Source organism: Cupressus sempervirens, chromosome 8 (genome assembly GCF_028749045.1).
Source record: "Cupressus sempervirens isolate cs-2001-9-10 chromosome 8, ASM2874904v1, whole genome shotgun sequence".
In the NCBI taxonomy this organism is placed as follows: Eukaryota; Viridiplantae; Streptophyta; class Pinopsida; order Cupressales; family Cupressaceae; genus Cupressus; species Cupressus sempervirens.
In genome coordinates this window covers 279,287,065-279,309,200 of record NC_143125.1, presented here as the reverse complement: position 1 = coordinate 279,309,200, position 22,136 = coordinate 279,287,065, and the positions used below count along the sequence as shown (strand labels likewise).

Below are 22,136 nucleotides of genomic sequence, written 5' to 3'. Positions count from 1 at the left end.
TTTAAGAATTTTTAAAAAATTCAAGAATACTTTTGGATCTGTACATCAGACAATTATCATGACTGGATTTCTTAAGCATGACTAAGTAAATTTTAAAGAATGGTAATTTTATTTAAAAAACTCTTAAACCAATATATGCTAATGAAGGATGAACATAATATCATAGTTATATTGCCAAATGAGGACTGAAAGAGATTTGAGAGATGTGTCAGAAGATGACAGTTTGCTAAATTTCTAGCAATATGTGTCTTTAGCTCTTAAGAAAGAAGTTTTTCCAAGCAGTCAACCAGTAAGGACTTTCATATAAAAGTGAGTTGACTATACAAAATGAGGAATTTTCTTCTGTGAGTAATATCTACAGTATGCAGTAAAAGTGTTTTATGAGCATTAAACTGGCTGGCTTTATTGCTTCTGGAACAATACAAAATGAGGAAGAGTTGACTATACAAAATGAGGAATTTTCTTCTGTGAGTAATATCTACAGTATGCAGTAAAAGTGTTTTATGAGCATTAAACTGGCTGGCTTTATTGCTTCTGGAACAAAAGCAAGGATTTTTATTTTTTTTTAAAGAGAGTATCAGAATATCTGAACTTTGGCCTCTTTCCTCATTACAATTTTCAAATGTTCTGTACTTCCAAATTTCTTTAAAAAGAGAGGGCTATGTGAAGAGTTAAAACTTAAAAACAGTTTATTTGCCCTTTTTTTTCCCACTTTTGCGAGTTTATGGTGTAAGACAGGAGAAGTGAAAGTTGTGAGGAAGAGAAACGCATCTGTTTGCTTGTTTGTACAGTGATTTCAAAAGAGAAGAAAATCAGACAGATTTTATAGACTACAAAGAAAAGATCCTCTATTCTTTAACTTTGAGAGTGGTGGTTTGTATTTTGGCAATCTTCATAAACTAAAACTACGCAATATGACAGTATAATCCTTCTCTGCCAAATTTCCTGATCTCTGTCTTGTAACTGAGCAGAGAGGAAAAGGATGGTAATTCTTCTGCTCTTCCGTTGTTTTAGAAAGGAAGAGAGCAGAGTGTAGGTTGCTGGCTACCATAATTGCTGGTTCTCAGACTTGGGCAGTAAAGTTTAAACACGGCTTAAAAATATTAAAGCTTGTACAATCTTGGATTGGATTGCTTTGATGTCTTAGTTTGGATACAGTGCTCAGTTTGGATGGAGTGCTCTGCACTTCATTTTTCCTTTAGCTCAGTGTGATGAATCTAATAACACAGATTTGTTGGTGTCTCACCATTTTTGGGAGATCTATGACGTCCATTTATATATAGAGTATATGACAAAGCAAAAAAGAAGGAAAATTATGTAATAATGAGAAAAATTGTCTCCAACACAATGATATCTGAAACAGAAGCAAATGAAAGAAATGAGCAACCAGCAGAAAACACTGAAGATGCCCCAAAGTTGGGATTACTGAAAAAAGAGAACACAGTGTGTTGAGTGCATAACTACACAAAAGAACTGCATGTGTTATGTTCAAAACTCGACAGGCAACCATAGCACTGCAAAGAATGATAGTAAATGCACCACCAAAAAAGAAAGCGGAAAAGTACACCATCACTAGATATTGCTCTGCTCCTAGCTTCAAAAAATAGAGGAAAAGGTACCAGAACCAAGAGGGATCAAACAAATTATAAACACCAATATTTAGCAGTCTTGTAGAGCTCATCTGGTGCACTATTCATCAATTAAATCTACAGATATCATGTGAAGAGACAATCTGAAAAGGAATCAACAGTTATATTTCCCAAGTAACCACATAAGTCATTCTCAGTATATGCCTCTGCAAAATCTATCCTTTGCCATGTGATCTGAAGCGAAGATTCAGTTAAACTTCACATGAAGCCTTTCATTTTAATTTTTCTTTTATGTGAACCATTCAGATAGATCAGTAAAACAGAACAGGGAAACAAAACAAAAATGTAATTTCATTACTGTGATTTATGTGCTGAATGTTGGACAAAGGTTTTGATTAAGCTACTTACCCCCAATACCTTTTGCAGCATCTTTCAGGCTTCCAGCAAAATACTGCCGAAGGACTGCCAAGCTTATGTTTTTCTCTACTTTACCCCGCTTCCTCATATTCACATTCTCCTTAACAGAAGAGCAAGAAGTGGGTTCCCCAACTGAATGAGCAGTGGGATCGCCATTATCAACTTGGGCTGAATCATGTACCTCATACTCAATAGCAGCGGGTGATTTTGCTGCAGGTTGTTTTATTTGGTTTTGGATATGTTGCTTTGGTTGTTGCAGTGAACCTTGCCGTTTCCATTCTTGTTCTGGAGTTCCTATCAAACACTTTTCACCCTCTCTAGTCAGCAACTCATCCTTGAGATTATTTTTCCCAGTCTGACACTCGTCTGTAATTTCTATTAATCTCTCCTCTTCTAGCTCCCTGTCAGATACAGTCCATAAACTCCTGCGTACCCTCTGCAGAGTTGTAGATATGGAATTCACCATTAGCTGCTGCTCTTTTAAGTCTTTACAGTCAATAGGCAGAAAGAACTCCAAGACGTAATCATCATTACTAGCAAGGGTGCTCCATAAATGAATAGCAACAGCAGCTCTCAAGGAAAACATGCGTGCATAGTGCACTAATGGATAATCCATCTTGCTGAAAGTTGTTACATCGGCTGAGAAACACGGCTGATTGGATTGGAGGACTTTTCCAGGAACACCTTGCCCTTTCAGGAGATGTTGCTCAGAGCATGCCTGTTGAAATCCAAACATTCGAGGATCTGTCCGATAACATGCCTCAACTATTGTAGATATACAAACTCGCCCATCAGAGCAACCATCAATACCAATACAACTTCCTTTCTTGTCGTCACCATTAGCGGAAACCTTATGATGCCTGCATGGAGCCCAGGTTTGAGCAAATGGTAACTTATGTGTCTCACAAATTGCAGTCAAAATCTCTAAAATCTCAGGCAGGACAGCTTTGCGGCTTTCATTATATATCTGTTAATTTGAAATTTCCACACATTATCAAGTCAATCCACTTAGAAAAGGCAGGAAGCAAAAACTAAATCAGTGAAATCAGCTTATGGTGAAAGCAAGCACATTACCTGCAACTTTTGATGATCTAAAAATTCAGAACTTCTCAAGTTAACAGACTGCAATACAAGTTTTTAAAATATTTAGAAATAAAATAATATTAGAAGGAAAACAGTGTCATATGATATCATTACAAATTTACAAGCACTAATTCAAACTGCAAATTAACTGAAAGAATACTTTTTACATTTAACATAATTATTAGAAGACTCGGTAAGTCAATACCATTAGATTTATATGCTTGTTAACATGTCTGATAATCATGTGTACTTGTTGCTAAAAGGAACAATGTGCAATGAAGAACTGTTTTGTTCAAATCACGCATGACAATTTAGAATTATATGTTTAAAAGCTGGTTTTGCTCTCTGGTTTGTCTGGACTTTGACACCAACAGGTTCTAGCTGGAGATAGTCTAACAGTTCTTTACAGTAATATACCTATTTACCGATTTACAATTTCTATTAAGCAGTGCCAAAAAGGGGCATGGAGGGAAATGTCGATGGGTAAGCCCTTTAGCCCCCGGGGGGAGGCCCTACCATTCTAAGGGTCCTACTAGAAAACCAGTTCTATCCGACCTTGGTTGGCCTTTCACCCTAGCCACAAGTCATCCCCATATCTTGCCACATATGTGGGCTCGGTTCGCCCACGCCTGTTGGAGTTCTCTCCACCCTGCTCATGGATAGATCGATCAGTTTCAGGTCAAATAGGAACAACTGGGAGATTCTACTGGCCCGGGTGGAAAAGGAGGTAATACAATGCATTTGCCTTCAATATATCATTTAGTACAGATTGGTTGTTCATTTCTTCTTACACTTTCCCATCATTTCTAATGCTTCATAGAAATGCTGAGTCTAATAGTATGTGGCACTTGTGTTGGGTAAACTATTAAAAGTACATGTATGTCTGGCAGGGAACAAGTCCTGTCTTGAGATGCCTAACCAATAGAAAAAAGGCATAAACGCATTGTAAATGAAAAGAATGAACAAATAGAGTTACAAAACAGACCTCGAGCGCTTTGCAGATATTCTCAAACTCAGTTGCATAATGGATCCTCTGTGTAGTCATAATGAGCTCTACAACACCAATACAAGTTTGATTTTCTGGTTCAAACACAGGAAGGGCAAGACTGCCCCGCACATTGTAGACTTGTGCATGAATTACACGAGGATATTCCTTGCTACTGTAATACTGCACATCAGGTGTCCATTCAGGCAGTTTTCTTACGAAAACTCTTCCTGGAATTCCAAGACCTTCTTCTGAGTTCTCATCAGTCGAGAATTCATAATTCAAGGAAACACTTCTAAAGTTAATGAGCTTGTCACTGCCATAATCCAGAGAGTAGGGTTGTCCAAATGTGGTAAGGACACGCTTTCCATTTTTCTTTACTGGCACCCATACCTGCGCCAGGACATTATTTCCGCTAAAGGCTTTTATATATCTAAGCGCCTGTGTCATCTTTTCCTTTAGAAGACATGACCCATCATATGTTCTGATAGCTTTCAACAGCGAATCATTTTCTTGTTCTGCTCTGTTATTGGCAAGATCATCATTGTTGTTTCCTGGGGCCATACGAATTTCATTTTGTTCATCATTTGATCTTGTAAAAGATTTATCACGCGTAGCTGAATCCATTAGCTGTTGAAAATCCGATTCTCTGGTTAGGTTTGACTTCAACAATTCATTCCTCACCTGAAAACCCTCCATTCGTACGAAAGGATCTTGTCTAGCAGCGGGAGTATCATTTTCAATGCCTGAAATCACTGGATATGATTGAAAAGCGTGCTCCTCATGTGCTACAGCCTTCTGCTCCTGGTTTTTGACATCATTGCTCTGGAGCCTCTGGTCCTGTACAAGCTGAGGATTCTCTGTAGCGGGAAAAGGGAACAACGAAAAAAATGGTGCATTGAAGAAAGAAGCTGAGGAGTTAGGTGACATTTCTGAAAATTCCATATCACCACAGTTTTCCATCCATGACCCAACGGCCAAAGAATCTCCAAAAGTATCCAAATCCATTAACTCTGCAACAGCAACATTCTCGTCCATTTCCTTGCTGGCCAGTTGTGTAATCCCTTTGAAGGAAGAAGAATCCATGAAGCCCTAATAAAACCACAACGAACGCATTAGTTGTCTTCCGAACCAGAACCTATAACAGTAAACGTTCATTCAAGCCTATCTCTATCAGATCCTATTTGAATAATTTTAGAAATGACAAAACCATTGATAGAATAAAACCCAATTGAGGAAAGCACGCCCAAAAAACCCTATTTAATCCATGTTGTGTCGAGAGTTTAATTAGCTGGAAAAGAAGATTCATTCAAGTCTAACCCTATCAGAAGCCAATAGAAGAAATTTAACGATGAAATTTTCAGAGATTGAACAACACCCACTTCGGAGGAAAAGAGACACCGTCAGAAAATATTCTACATAAGCTGTCTCAGAATCCAATAGTCTAGTTTGCTCACAAAGAACATTCATTCAAAATTTCTCTCTCAGAAAACTCATCTTGAACAACTCTAGCAACGCTAACTCATGTGATTGTACAATGCCCTCGTGATAAAATCTACAGCCAGATAATCCTATTCTACTTATATTCTGATAAGAATCCATTTGCTTGTGATTCCTCAGCTTGTAAATGGAACATAATGATAATCATTTGATTTTGATATGACATACCTCGAAAATTTGCCCTCAAATATCAATATAAATAGGCCATCTGAAATCCCAATCCTGGAGACTGCAACTTCGCAGAAGAAACAAAATGATAAGATTATGTTTTGTGTACAGTTCATTACAAAATATGATGTATATTTCCCCATCAATGGTGGCTGGCCTAAGTTCGCGAATAGGGACCCACAATCTCTTCCTTCAGCTTCTTTTATATTATAAAACCGGGTCCATGGCCTTCAATACAAAACATTTTTGTATCGCGGAACATTTTAATATTGTTTCAGTCAAAATCTCCAACACTATAAAAAGGAGAAAAGATAAAGCAACTATGGGAAATTTGAAAGATTTTAAGTATTCTCGGATAAAAAAAAAATTCAACCCCACTAGTGATTTGCTGAATAAAATTGACTAACCAGAGATTCTCTGAACAAAATTGACTATGCATTTGTTTCCACTGTACAAAAATTTAGCGGAGTGAACATTTTATCCTCGATAAAAAAAAGTCTCCGTTTTACTAATTTTATGTTTCCGAGTTAAACAAAATTTACACGCAACAAGCGTAGTCATTACGCCGCGGTCACGCTGGCGTGGCATCTTGACTCTTAATATAAAATGTGCCTAAAATAGTTTTGTTGCAGTGTTTCAGAGTCCAGAAATGTTTTGTTTCTTTTTCATGTTTTTTTCCTCCTCAATCTAGCCTAAATATTTCTCACCGTAGAAGTATGATATTCGTCTCAAGGCTTACGCAGATTAGTATACCAAGTTCCTTCTCCTGGAACCCCTGTTTTCCTTGGAAATTCCGAAGAATTGTTCATTATCTACAGCCTGGGCACTTGTAACCCCCGAGCTATCAAAATGCCTCCGTTTCATGTTTTTTTTCCTAATTCTTAGATAGAGTTAATTTTGGCAATGGAGTGTGATGGTTGTTGTTTTTAGGGTTTTCCATTTATCAATTTTATATAGCTACCTCTTTCATATTGGAAATATAAGCCTGTAGGCTGCAAAGTAAAGCCAAGCTGACGCTGAAACTCTTCTAATTGTGATTGATTAAGAACAAATAATTTTATGAACTTGCGTTCACAAAGAATTGATCTTTTATGTGCTTCAAAAAAAAATTCAACAATAGGAAAAAAAATAAATATTTTTAATAAATAAAATTCATTTTAAATTATATGATTATTTACTCATAACAAAGTTGGCCAAGGTCATACATGTATAGATAAGAGTGGAATTTAAGACTTCTTATATGGAGATCACCCCAATGCACCACTAGATCACTTATTAGTCCCTGCATTATCTATAAGGCAAGTTCTCAATGATGGTCCCTAATAAATTTTTATAACCAAAGTCAGTTTGTCGAAATTGTTTACATCAATTTTAAATTTTTGATTGGTTGTTGCCCATTTTCCAAAGAGTAAAGTGGATTTATTGATGAGCAAAATTACTAGAAATTAATTTCTAGAATCTTCTTCACTGTCACCTCCTTACTTCTTCACTGTCACCGCCTTTGGTGCCCTCACAGGTTTTCAAAATCCCATTATTGATTATCAGTTGCACAAAAATCTTACATCCAACATAATGTTCAGATTGGACGCAAAAGGAACAGAGGCAACTATCTCTTCTTCATCACATAATGTTTTTAGGTATGGAAAGATGCAACAATTATGGCATTCAACTTAAAAAACCCCAACCCTAGCCCTGTTTTTAGGAATGGAAAGATGCAGTGATTGTGGCATTCAACTTAAAAAACCCCAATCTTGGCCTCTATTCTGCTTCTCAAACCTCCTATGCAAATGAATATGTATGAATTACAACCTTATAGAATACACATTTATATTCTGACAGAACCTTTTTATTAACCACTACAACTGGACACACAACATTTCAAGTAAGTGGGTCATATTTAAAACAATCACCATATCAACCAGGGACTTCGACTACCATATGAATTTAAAATATAGTTTATTTTATACTTGAGGAACATCTAGCTTAATTTTTATTCTTGAATCTTTTTTACAGTCCAATACAATGGCAAGGTCTCCACAATCTATCCTGTCGGCAGTGGGTAGTTGGTCTACAGTGAGCTCTAAAGGGCCTCCACAGGTTTCGTCTCCTCCTACTACTCCCTTGACGGAGAACACTGATATATGGGAATTACTGTGTACAGCAACTAGAGAATATGTGGGGCTTCAGATGGATGGTATGCAGCAGATACCCACATCCCAAATACATGACCAAGGCGTCCTTGGAGCTGTTAGAAGGAATCTTGCTTTGTTATTTCATCATCTTCTACTTTACCCCGCCTTAAAGATAGTCGTCTGGTCATACCCAAAGAAAAATTTCAGAAGAGGGAAAATGTATTAAGATCAATTTTTTAACCACCTACTAGTTCTCTTAGAATGCTGCGAGAGTAGAATGAAATCAACAAGAAACTTCTAGAAAGGGTGCAACCATGATCGCCACGTAGAACATTGTGTTGCAACCTGTCAAATCAAATCTGGAAAAGTCCGATGTTGAAGAGAGCTATCCACCCCAAAATTGTTCGAGCTTATTTGGAGATCATTCATGCATTGTGTTCTTCCAACTTTGACTTTGAAGATTGTGCTTCTCCTTGTATAAATGCAAAGATAGAAAATTCCAATATTTGCATTATATTATGATTATTTATTTATCTACTCGATACATATTTAAAGTATTATATTTGTATACTAAGTTTCAATTCTAAATTTATTTGTATTGCTATTTATAGATAAAGCATTTGAATAGCTAATTGAATTATGCATAGTATTTTTTCAATCTATATTTTAATTAAATATTAAATAAATACATTTAAAAAAATGTAATTGATGAAATTTATATAATGACGTTAAAAAATAATTTGACTTTCTAGAAGATAATAGTTGAATTTTCTTCTAAAGATATGTTTCTATCAAATAGTTAAATCACTATCTTATGATAGAAGTTTCATGTTTTCTTCATATATTTTCTTCTCCCTATAAATTAAGTTGTAATTTTTTTATAAATCTATTTATTTTACTTTTTCAAAAGAAAAAATTTCTTCATTTTTCTTCAAAGATTTTCTTAAAAAGATTCTTCCATATTTAATATTATTATAAAATGGTGAAAATGTATATAAGATTGATTAAATCATTTTTAACAAGCAATTAAAATATTTGAGAGGGTAATGTGTCATAGATTTAGTCATAAACATTACAAAAGGTTTGGATACATAGTCCTTTGAAGGGGAACATTCACAATTTTAGCAAACACAGATAAGTCCTTTTTGGCTTTATAGACGTAAGTTTGTTTGCTATTTAGTAATTACGAATGCTTCATCTTAATTTGAATATATGAGCTCTACTATTTCAATTGAGAGTTTTTAATAATTTAGTTGTTGATCGTCATGTCATTGAGTTCTATTTTTTTAGTTTACATCACTCATGTACTCAAAATGCCAATTTCACTTTGTAGCAATTATATGTATAAGGGCTATGCTTTTAATAAATATAATCTTTATATAATTTAATATCACTATTTTAAAAATATGATATTCTTATATTTATGCTTTTTTCTATAACCTAATGTCACATAACAATATCTTTTGCATTTTTACCTTCTAACTCTTGCACAAGGCGGGGACTCAAGCTCTCCCAGAGCTCTTGTTAATATTGAAATAATATAATTGATTAATTGTTACATTTAGCCTACAACGCAATGAACCTCTTATCTTGGAGGTCTTGGATTCAAGACTAAAAGCATAATAATAATTAATATCAACAAATAATAACTAACTTATTTATATTTATTCAGATAATATCTATATAAATACACTGATCGATATCTTATTTTAATATATGCCTTTCGTAAAGATATTGATCGACATATTTAATATAAATAATATCTAAATAAATATAAATAAGCTAGTAGCAACCACACACATGATATACATGTATGATAACTAAATTTATATATATAAGATTTTTGACAATATTTTGGTCATAACTAAATAAAAATACATATTTATTTTTTAAATGTATATTAAACAATATTTATTTTTCGTCATTTTTTGGACATTGGTAAAAAGAAATACATATGAATACAAATAAAAGTATTTGAACAATATTTTAATTTTTTTGCTAAATTAATTGGAAACATAGTATATGATAATTATACTAACAAAATGAATATTTAGGTACAATTGAGTATAACTTTGAAGACATTTATGGTAAGTAAAATTATAACATTTTACAATAGCTCAATTCAATTTTTCATTTACATTTAGTTACAAATTATTTATACATTATATAATACATTATATATTTATTGTGAATTCAAGTAAAATTGAAATATTTTTTCATACCATTATCTGAAATATAAACTAAATCTATAATTATTGAATATACTATTAAAGCATTTACACAAATCACATTCATCAATCTAAACCATTGCACAAGGATTGGAGTTGAAGCAATAATAATTCAAATGACATATACATAATAGTTCATAATTAACCATATGAATTGTTTGATACAAAAAATTTGGAATAGTCGTACAATTGGTATCATATCAATTATAAACCATAACAAATTTAATAGGTCAAAACATGTAGTGTATTGATACAGTTTAGGAGTTTATAAATGTTTCAAGTAACTGTTATTTAAAAGTTTGGTGATATTACAAGTCACAATCATCAATCTAAACCATTACACAAAGCTTGGAGTTTAAGGCAAACTAATTATTTGATTCAAAATAGTTGAAAAAGTTCTACAACCAGTAGCATATAAATTATAGAGAATACAAAAACATAGGTAAAACCTTGTAGTTTATATCACAATTGAAGAGTTTATAAATGGTTCAAATAACTATTATTTAAAAAATTTGTGCTAACAAAGTGGAAATTTCATAAAGAGCACTTCATTGTAATGGTGCAAATACATTACATATTCTTCAGTGATTATAATAGTATTACGACCTTTATTATGCAAGTGATTACGATATACTTCTTCCATAAAACTTGTGAAGGCAATCACCTTTGTATATGTTTCCTTAACCTTGTGTGCAACATCTTTCATCCTCATTATTTCTAGCTCTTCAACATAATCAATGGATAATGCAATGTTTTCAATAGCTTGAAGAATTTTAGAGCAACACTGTAAAATTGATGTTGTGCACTTATCAATAGGTATTTCATTAGATGGAGTAGAGTTGGCTGAGATGTTTGGAATTGCATCAACAATTTCAAATTCATTGTTTGATAGATCCATAGAGAAAAGTGTTACCTAAGAATCAAACAAAATCAAATCAAAGTTAGTATAGATAATTTAAGATAATAAATTTGAACATCAATAGGATTAAAAAAATTGTAGTTTTTCAATTTTGTGTACTTATATATATATATATATATATATATATATATATATATATATATATATATATATATATATATATATATATATATATATATATATATATATATATATATATATATATATATATATATAAGTTTATATTGATGCAACCATTTTAAAGTCACTATATTTTGAACTTATATATGTACCAATATATTGTAATTGAAGCAATTTTGAAAATAAAATGATTACCTTAATATTCTTCTAAACATCTGAGTGTATTTTCTTCAGGTTTTCTTTTGGAAAGTTGTATGACATTTTTCATTTTCTCATAACAAATTTCATATGTGAATAGTGGTGTTATTCTAAGACTTTGTAAAGACTTCACACGAGATATTGCCACAAATGTCAAACTTGTTCTCTCTCTTGGACCTATATCAATTGTAATTTTTGAGAGAGTTAGTCCTTGTGATCTATGAATGGTCAATGCCCATGTCAATCTTAAAGGTAGTTGAAGAGTTCTACCCCTTTGTATTGGTATTATTAGGACTATATTTGGTTGATGATCTTGAAAAGGTAATCCAGAGTAATTATCAAATGCAACCAAAACATATGTTAGTGGTTGTGGTGGTTTACTTTCTAACTTGTTGATAATCTTTCTAATATACCCCAATACTCCATTTACAAGACCTACCTCTACCCAAATATTTGTAGTGAACATCACTCTTGAATTGTTACTGATTAATAATTCAAGCTCAAGCTCTCCATTTGAACAATCTCCTATTGCATTCAAACTCCCTACTTTTGTTGCAAGACTTCGTGCAACAGGATGCTTCAATGAATGTAGCATTCTCTTGTTATGGTTATAAACATTGTCACTTGTGGAGAACAAATGGACACAATTTTGAAACTCATCATTTGTTGTAGCATTTAAATTGATAGGAATTCTCATCATAAGTAATTTCCAGTCTTCAATTTGTGGGTCAGCATCTCTAAGATTTGTTAGAAGTTGATGAAATCTTTTTTGTTCAATGTTTTCCCCCTCTTGTCTAAAAATCTTATCCAAAGTTACCACAATTTTTAATTCCTCCCACAATAATTTTACTCATCTTTTAATATCATATGCAAATCTGTCACTCACTGGAGGTAATTGACCCAAGTCTCAGAAAAAAATCATAGATATATCTAAACATATTTAAAATAAAAAAAACTAATAAGTTGTTCTGAACATGCAATGTGTTTAATAGTTATATATTGTACTAAATATGGCATAATATGAAACCATGTACTAATAGAAGTGAAAATATACCTGCAAAAATTTGGTCTGAACTTTGTGGAAATGCTTGCCTTAATCTTGAATCTATGTTTTCCAACATAGTCTGACCAATGAAGCTCATTTCATCAATCAATATGTATTTGATATGTTTCATTTCCTCTTGGAAACTTGTAAGACGTGATCCTTCTAGCTGTAAAAAATCTCTTACTAGTATTCTTAGCTTTGAATGAATAGTAAAAGCTCCAATATTAAATGTTGCAACTCATGTTCGTGCTAGTAAAAGAAGGGGAGAAGGACCCGACAAACATGCATTTTGAAGGGCTTCATGTATGCCACCAATCAAAAATGACTTTCCTATTCATGATATTCCTTGAATTATCATGAACAATGGACCTCTATCTTCATTGGTATGGTAGTGTGTCATAACTATGTTCATTGCCTTTTGTTGTTTATTGCTAAGGGTTGTATAATTGAAGCATTGAGGAATATCGTCATATATGAGACATCCATTTTTCTTCGTATTTTTTATGAAATTGACTGCTCCCATTGTACACTTCTCACCTTGATATTTAGTAGACCAATTTGTATTGTTATCAATGTCTCTTCTTCCCAACATATCTATTTCTGATACTTGCATATTTTGACCGTTATGAAGTCTAGATATGATTTCCCATTCGTTCTCTATAGTATTACTTGCAATAGCTTCATCATCTTCAATATCTGAACCATTATTATTTTTATTTTCCTCTATAATTGTTTCTATTTGTACATGTCAAGCATTATAGCTGAATGAGTCTCACTTTTCTATTATGGAGTCAGTATCTACACCAATATCCCCTTCTATGTCACAAAATGGTTTGTATAGTACTAACTCTGTAAAATAGAATTTTGTCCATTTTTGTGAAGCATGTGGAGGAATGGATGTAAATCTTGGAAAAACTCTAACTATAGCTACTTTTTCCCTTGGATCCCATTTATTTTCTCTTTTTCTTTTAGAATTGTATATCCATGATTTTGCTGCATCAATTAGTGTGATGCCTTCCATAGAAAGAGGCCTTTGTTTATATCCATCAATGAAACATTTTGTATTGTCATCATTGTTCTCCTCATTATTCAAAGTTATAGTTTTGAACACTTCATGTGAGACATTTAGATTGACAAATCTTCTACTACTCTCCATGAGCGGAAGCTCTAACAACATGTGACATATTTCTTGAGCTCCAATGTCCCTTTCTATCACAATTTATGTTAGAAGCCTTCTATATGCACGTGCAACTAAATCATCAAGGTTTTCCATGTTTGAAAGATGCATCAACATCTGGTGGTATGTTTCAGAGCTCTTCTCAGCTTTTGATGCGTACTTTGTTATGTATTTAATGACTGCATGTTTGGACAAAACAGGTTGCCAATCTATATTTTCTCTCCATAATTACAATATGTGATGATTATGTGAGTTCACTCTATCATCATTTCTTACTGGCTAAAAAAAAAAATCACCTGTTCCTATGTCTTCTTATAATTTAGATCCAGTAAGATTCAATGGTGAAGGAGCATGATATCTAAAAACATTATAAGAAGGTGAATGATTAATTATTTTATTAAATAAATAATATGTTTTTACAATACAAATATTAATAACTATAATAGTTACCTACAAACCATCTTTCCTTATTTTTTGCATAGACATGCACCCTCTCTACAAACTGTGTGACGCTCAACACAATTTAGTATTTGTTCATAGTAATTGTCAATATCCATATTGGTAAGGTGTGTTGTATTTTGAGACACAAATGTTGACCAAAATTTTGGAATACCTACAAGAAAATAAAGATATTTGACATATGTTCATTATATAAATATAGTTTTGAAACAATATGTTATATAATAACAAGATATTTTACAGGAAAACAATTTGAAAAGACTAGTATATTTCTTTGATGTGGATCTTCTCTAGGATTCCATGCATGAATAATGCGATGAAAATATTGCTCAACTGTTCTTTATTCCTCCTCATTTGACCAATCAATAATGTCCATAATGGGAGCACCATTGATCCATAAAAATCCATGCACATGTGGAGAACCTCTATGTTGCCATTCATACCTACACCAAAAATCTTTGACATCCATTCCATTTTCTACAATTTCTTTTTCGAATACTATATGTCTTAAATGCATGTAATGTGCAACTATATGAGGATAGTTGATAACATTTTGTTTTCTCCAATTTTGAGCTTCTCACATATTGGTTGGGCATGTTCCGGGCATGAGAGAATGTAGATTAGGCCATTTCATATCTGTTGCACTTAAGGTGAAAAAATTTGTTAGAGTGCCAATTTGGTGAAGCAAGTCTGTCAATTCTGCATGATACTTAGTCCAATATGACCGTGTTCCCCTTAACGTTGTTCCAAACTACATCAACTTATTAGCTAAATGAAATTGTGGCATTATTTCCATATGCTCATGTAGCTCATTGATAGTAATTGGCATGTCTTTGATATTTCTTTTGACAAACACTGCAAATGAATTATGTGCTCAGTGTCTCATTATCATGTTCATCATAAAATATTTAAATCGTGGATCTTTTCCAAACCTATGATCCCTATACCATAATAAATGCTTGACAATTTCATGTAGATGTGTATGCCTCGTTCGTGGTTCTAACCAATCACATCTTTCATTAGGGAATAATGTAGGAAATGCCATGTCTAGTAAACCTGATGTTACATACTCATTGATAGGAGAAGCACCAATACCGGGCCAATCAATCAATGCTATTGGTTTTTCATCAGGGTTATTAACCCACATTTGAATTAATTCCATTTCTCTTTGGGAATTTAGTGGTTTTGAAGCCATTGATGTAGTGTGCTCTATTGTTCTACCTTCATCAATCTCTAATATAAGACCGATATATGTGACTTCATTGGTATCTGAGTCAAATTCCATTTGTACTGTAGTTAATCTACTAAATATAATTTCATTTGTATTCATTGGTAGGTCATTGAGAGCATTTTCATCAATAATAGCATCTGAATAAAATTTGTCATGCTCTATTTTGTATTTCAGTGCTTTGTAAACATAATCTCTATTGACAATGAAATTATAATATATGCCACATTGAGTCCTTCTTCTAACAATAATAATGGGAAAATTTTGTAGTGTGTGTGGCAATATTTTTGAAACCTACTGTACATTTTGAGGAAAACTTATGGTGTGCCCTTTGTATTTATATTGACCACCTGTTGCATGGGTCACTTGCAATATTGGGCTTACACGTGCAATCAACATTTCCTCGACTTGTGTCAATTTTGATAAATCCTTTGCTTGTGGCCCAGGATCCATATTATTTGAACATGAAAATGTATGAATTCTTCTTTCTTGTCTACATTTGTTGCATATAGGATCTTCAGAACTTTAGTATACTTTGATTCCAATATATGATTCTTGATAAACATAACACACCTTTGGGGTTCTAAAACTATCCACTTGAGATCTAAACTGCATTTGGAATCTTTTCAAATCAAATTGAATTGAACCATTACAAATGTGTACATTGTGGACACTACGCTAAATACCTAACTTCATCTATAATGAATTTTCATGTTGAGGTGTTTCTAGAACACGATCTATTGAGACTGAATTTTCATGTCCATCATTGAACTGGATAGTTCCATTCAAGTGAGGATGGGTAGTCTCATTTGGTTCGGCATGATCCGCTTGTCTTTCTTGACCTTGAGAATTAGAGGTTTGTGTAGGTGTCATTTGATGAACATTTCTCTATAGACTTGTATCCTCACTATTGTCAACTTCGAAATGATTTACACTTGGATTTTCTTTTTTTTTAACATATTGTTCTCTATCAACTTGATTGTGCTTTCTTTTTTGCTTTTCTATCTGAGAGCTTGTTTGTTGTTCTCTTCTTTGTCTATGATAGTTTCTATGATACTCTCTTTGGTATTCTCTTATATATAGTCTACGTTGGTCTTTTTTTTCAAAATTTCATTTTGGACGTCCCATAGCTAATATTGAAAAAATATAATAACAAAAAAAAAGTATATTTTAATACGGTTGATAAAAATATGATTAAATATATATTTCTATATAATTCATGACTAAGTAATTCATCTATCCGTTTCAATATGTGTTTGTATTTGTAGAATAGATGCTTACTTATGAGAGACACATTTACTTTTTAATTGATTAAGTAGCACTCATACAAAAATAATGAATAAGAATATAAAAGTACATTTACATTGATCTAGTGTGACAAGCATTATCAACAATTTATTTATTGGTAGTTTTTGCAAGTACATGAATTCAAAGAAGCCTTGGTGTTAATATCTACTTGTTCAAGTGATGTAAGAAATCATCACATAACATTTGAGAGTTGAACAATTTATTTAGTTGTGATTTTTGTAACTACAAGAATACAAAGAACCCTATTACAATATCTACTTGTTCAAGTAACATAAGAAATCATTACATAATATTTGAATGTTCCCTAAATCATAATATTTATCATAATACATCTCTTTGACAAATACATCAATGCTTCCTATTTTGCAAGCTACTTTTCGGTTGAAGGATGTCATTTCTCTCGATACGTTGACATCAGTCTCGTCAATATCATGTATGTGCATTGCTAAGTTCTCAATATCAGTTACCATCTCTGTGAAATGGCCACAAATATTTTTCATTATATTTTTAATGGGTTTTTCTATGTACCCATTTGAACCTATGGAAATCATAGGACTTGATGGAGGTGGCCCATTTACAGTGTCTTCTATATCTGATATTTGTATGACATTGTTTTTTCATTGTAGCACAAGTCCATTGTATATCTAACCCATGAATATAATTGAAATTTATATCATGTAAACTGCTAGCTTCATAATTCAAATCTCTATATAATGACACAGAAATAGAATACAATGTAAGAAATTTATTTATTATAATAATAACTGAAAATATTATTGAAGAAAGATAATCGATATAAAGTACCTGGATAATAACCTTTAAAGCAGTCAAATGCATTGTATGACCAATATATTAGATACCTACAATTTGAAAGAAAACAATATAGTATTAGTCCTGAAGATATTGTGATTTTGTGCATGTGATTTATTTGAATAAAATATTTGTATTAAATTAACAAATTCAATAGTATTAAAAAATTAATGATTAAATAATATTATAGTATAATTTATGAAATCCTAAACCATTTAAGATAAATAGATACTAAATAAAGCTAAGAATTAGCAAACTAAATAAAATATATTAAAAGTTTGTTATAAAGTAAAAATTAAAAATAATCTTAAATTTATTTTCTACGTATATCTTATATGAGTGAAAGTTAATTTTCAATCAATCAATAAATAAAATTTTGAAAAATAATGCCTAACGATTGCAAAATTATAACATTTTTACACTAATTAAAAACAAAAAAATAGAAAAACCATAAAAACATAAATCTAAAATGGCAAAAAAAAAATCCGCATCTAAAGATAACACTGAAGATGTTAATGTTTAGAAAAAAATAGAGGAAAACAAATCCAAATGAATACTTTTTAAAATAGTATAATTTATGAAATCCTAAACCATTTAAGATAATAGATACAAATTAAAGCTAAGTATAGCAAACTATATATATATATATATATATATATATATATATATATATATATAGAGAGTAAAAACTTAAATTAATTTTGTATGTATATCTTATATGAGTAAAAAATACTTTTCAATTAATATATTACAAAAAATTTGCAAAGATAACACATAATAATTAAAAATTATATAATTTTTTACACTAATAAAAAATAGAAATAAATAAACCATAAAAAACGTAAATCTAACATGGCAAAAAATAGTTTTAAAGAGAATGATGGATGAATTGATTCAAGCACGCAATCCATATTCTCATCAGTTTTGCTTTGAATTTTATTTGGGAGAAGAATTGCAAATGAAGAAGAATAGAATAAACTAGCAAATCAACTTATACAATAAAACATTTTAAGTTATATACATATATAATGGAGCAAAAAATAAAATAACTAGATAATTTGATTATTGAAAGGAACTACTGTAAAATGATACATTTCAACAAAACTTATTCATAATATTAATAAGAAAGAACAAATTCACTAAACTATGCGCTTGATTTCTATCAAGCTATTGTGCATGAAGAGTTAATGGTAGATTTACCATTTATAAGATTTTTTAAGTAACGATGTAGCTAATTTTGTGGAAAAATGATGACACACTACAAGTAGTTGAAGGGTTAAAATGCAAAACTGGACTTGTTAGCCACAATTATTTAATTTTGATCTATAGTTGTAGTTGAAAAATGATGACAGAGTGCAAGTCTATAAAGGTTTAAAACAAAGAACTATAGTTGTCAGCCTGAAGTGATCATTACAAATTGTCAAACTATAATTGATATTTATCATCAAATTGCAGTTGTCATCAATAAGTATTTCTCACTAAATAACTATGGTATTTATCGTTGAATCATTAATGTTGGAAACTGTGCAATTAGGTGGATCCAACCTAATGTGTGACTAGTTGACAAGGTCACACGAACACATCAAACTATTTTTTTTTACCTATGTGGCAGATTTCCCACCATTACTTCTGTCATTGACTGCATAGCCTCATGTCATCTCGGTTGCCTAGAAGACATCGCATGAAGATTCCAGAGAAATCGAATCAAATCAATGACACCAAATATAGTTGCCATCAATGAATTGGATGATCTAAGGCATAGATTTGGCCACAAAGCTTCTAGAGAACTTGGTGTTTCTGTTCATCATCTCATACAGTTCTTGTGAAAGGTACTATTACTATATTTTATCCTGTACATTTTCTTCTTCAAAAGAATGGGCATCTAAACCCAACACCAGATTTATTATGTTGCATTTAAACCTTTACCAACCCACCACCAAATTACTCTGTATATTATGTTAAGTGATTTGCCAATTTATTAGCTGTGTGACAAAATTTTTTTGGCACATCAAGTTGATCATCTTGGGCAAGTAAAGTGAGCATCATTTTCAAAATTGGTAAAGATCAATATAAGACACACATTCTCATATTGGATATACCTGCACAAAAATTTATATTTGATCAAAATTTTGCTGGTGTTGTAAACAAAGTTCACATCCTCAATTTTGCTCAAGTATGTCAGGAATTAAAATCATTCTTCTTCTTTGTCAAAAATGGATTCTACTATGCTGGTGGTCTCTATTGGCTCCTTTGCAACCTTGTATGCATTTGGGTATTTCATAGTTTTCAAAAATTGGAAGGGCAAAAAGAGGTTTGAGGTCGAAAGTTGTGGGATTTCAATCGTTCATGGCATTGCCTCCTGCCTTCTCTTTGTTTATGACATGCTAAAAAATCCATGGAAATTTGATGCACCAAACACTTATTTGGAAAACAAAATCATGGAATTTAGCGTTGCATATTTTGTGGTGGACTTGCTCCATTACTTGTCGGTGAACCCATCTGATTATCTCAAATTGAATGCAGCTCTAATTACAGTTGCTTTGTTTAGAATGCATCTTTGATTACGATGAAAATGACTCATTGTTATGGCGGCTTTGTTTGGAATGTGGATTACGACAAAAATGACTCATTGTAGCTGATACCTAAATGTGACTCTGTTTGACTATTTGAGCAAGATGACGGACACAGATTTTTGATGATCCTTCTTCCACTGTAGGGGACGCCTATCAGCGTAATAATAAATAATAAGTATTATAGGCTTGTGTCTTTAATTATTTTTTATATTTATATGAGTACATGTAAATTATAAGTATTGACAAATTTTTTTTAAATATATATATATATAATTTAATGTATTAAAAAATTAAAATTAAAACATTCCAAAACAAATGTATCAATCAATGTTGTATGGTTAAGAAAGTGAAAAAAAATTGTTCACATTTTGTACTTCTACAAAGTTAATTAAAAAAATAAAAAACAATGTAAATAAAAAAAAATTAAAAAGGTATTCACATTTTGTATTTCTATAATTTGGTGTATAAGATTTCAATTAATTAATGATAGATAAATAATTTTAGAAATTTTTAAGTTAAATATATTGCATTTTGATATTAGAAAATATGAAATCTATAACAAAACATAAAATATATTGCAAATGAGTTTCATTTAATCACTAGTTACCTAGAGCAAAAGATGTTAATGATTGACTTGGATGAACATAAAGATTTAGTTCAAAGGGTTCTTGTGTGAGCTACACCCTTGAGACAGCTAATGAATATATAATAGCAAAGAAACAATTAGAGGAAAAACATAACAATGCAATGAGTAAGAAATCATCAATATGTAAATAACTGTTAGAAAAATACTTTGTTTTTTATCGAGTAAGCTTTTTTTAGAAGATAGACTCATAATTTTTTATTACAACCATAAAATACACAGTATCTTAGATATCATAAAATAAGTCTATAATTTAAAACATGTGTTTTGGAAAGACCTATGTTTGGACTAAATCAAGTTTACTTTGACTAACTAAAGTTTAGACTATTCAAATAATATTAATAAACTACCTTATTACATATTGATAAAACAAAGTTTGTTTTATATTGTTGACTAAAGTGCAAGGTAAAATGTTGGTGGAACTGCAACTTAGCATCATCTTTATACAAGCAATAGTGAAGGGAAATGAGAGCATTTCATAAAGCTATCTAAGATCAATATGTACATCTAGTAACAAGTGATTTCTTCAAAGGCTTCTAATAATAAAATGCAAGTACATGCTACTATGACATAAAGGTGAAAATAAGCATAGTTGATTTCTCATGAACCTTGAAGGAAAGTGAATGTTATTTATAAATCTAACAAATTTTAGAAGCATTACAATGTACATATTTAGTATTCTACAATCATCTAAGTAGAAGAATGAGACATGATAGAAAACACAAATATAAATGGGGAAAACCTTTCTAGGTAAACCCACATTCCAAAACATCAAGCTAATGTATTATTCAACAATAAGTTATAATACATTTTCATCCTTCACATGGAAATTCACATCTTGCTCCATCTTGGAGAAAATCTAACAGCATGATCATCTCTCTCTCTCTCTCTCTCTCTCTCTCTCTCTCTCTCTCTCTCTCTCTCTCTCTCTCTCTCTCTCTCCAACAACACATTGCATTTAAAGAGTTTTCATGCAAAAGGAAATTGTTTCTAAAGCATCTACATTCAATGTATTTACAACCTATTAGAAACTTCCTTTGTGTACAACTCTTACATTAAAATAAATCCAAGAGAATATGTCAAAAAGATCAACTTTATGATTTTTGCTCCAAGTTTGTCCTTGTAGAAAAATTGGTCTCATTTAGTGTCTTTCCAAAAATGCATAAATAATCAACTAATCAAATATACTAAGGTTAAGTCACCATATCCCTATTGACCCTAAAGGCAATATTAGAATTGTCTATCAGTGAAAAACACTTAGTCATTTACTAGGCAGAGTTGGTTGGTCAACACTGCAACTGAGCCACAATAAAGGTTGAGCTACATTATGCAGAACTATACAAGTTCAGTATGTGCCAAGGCAGACATAGTTGATGAGCACAATAGTAGTCATCGAACATTCTAGTTGTTGTCGAGAGCTACACTTGAGCCAAGAAATTCAGAGGACCAAACCAGAGAACCAAGCACGACTAAGCATCGGGAAGGTATATGTGTCGAGTAATATAATTTTTGTATCTAAGTTTGGAATGACACAAACACTTAGGTAAACCATTT

General features: G+C 31.7%; 1 protein-coding gene across 2 annotated transcripts in view; it reads right to left on the bottom strand.

Moving 5' to 3' along the window:
• The window catches only part of LOC149542522 (protein NLP6-like), a 60,166-nt gene extending 54,030 nt beyond the window's left edge, over positions 1 to 6,136 (bottom strand). Inside the window, exons 1-4 of one of the 2 annotated variants that reach the window (XM_089797454.1) lie at positions 5,743 to 6,136; positions 4,075 to 5,166; positions 3,081 to 3,128; positions 1,998 to 2,973 (exon numbers count right to left, since the gene is read on the bottom strand). In XM_089797454.1, coding sequence (XP_089653580.1) covers positions 1,998 to 2,973; positions 3,081 to 3,128; positions 4,075 to 5,160 — 2,110 coding nt within the window. In that variant the 5' untranslated portion in view covers positions 5,161 to 5,166; positions 5,743 to 6,136. Of the gene's footprint in view, positions 1 to 1,997; positions 2,974 to 3,080; positions 3,129 to 4,074; positions 5,167 to 5,456 lie in introns of both variants that reach the window. The other variant, XM_089797455.1, reaches the window with a different exon arrangement.
• Between the last annotated feature and the right edge of the window lie 16,000 nt (positions 6,137 to 22,136).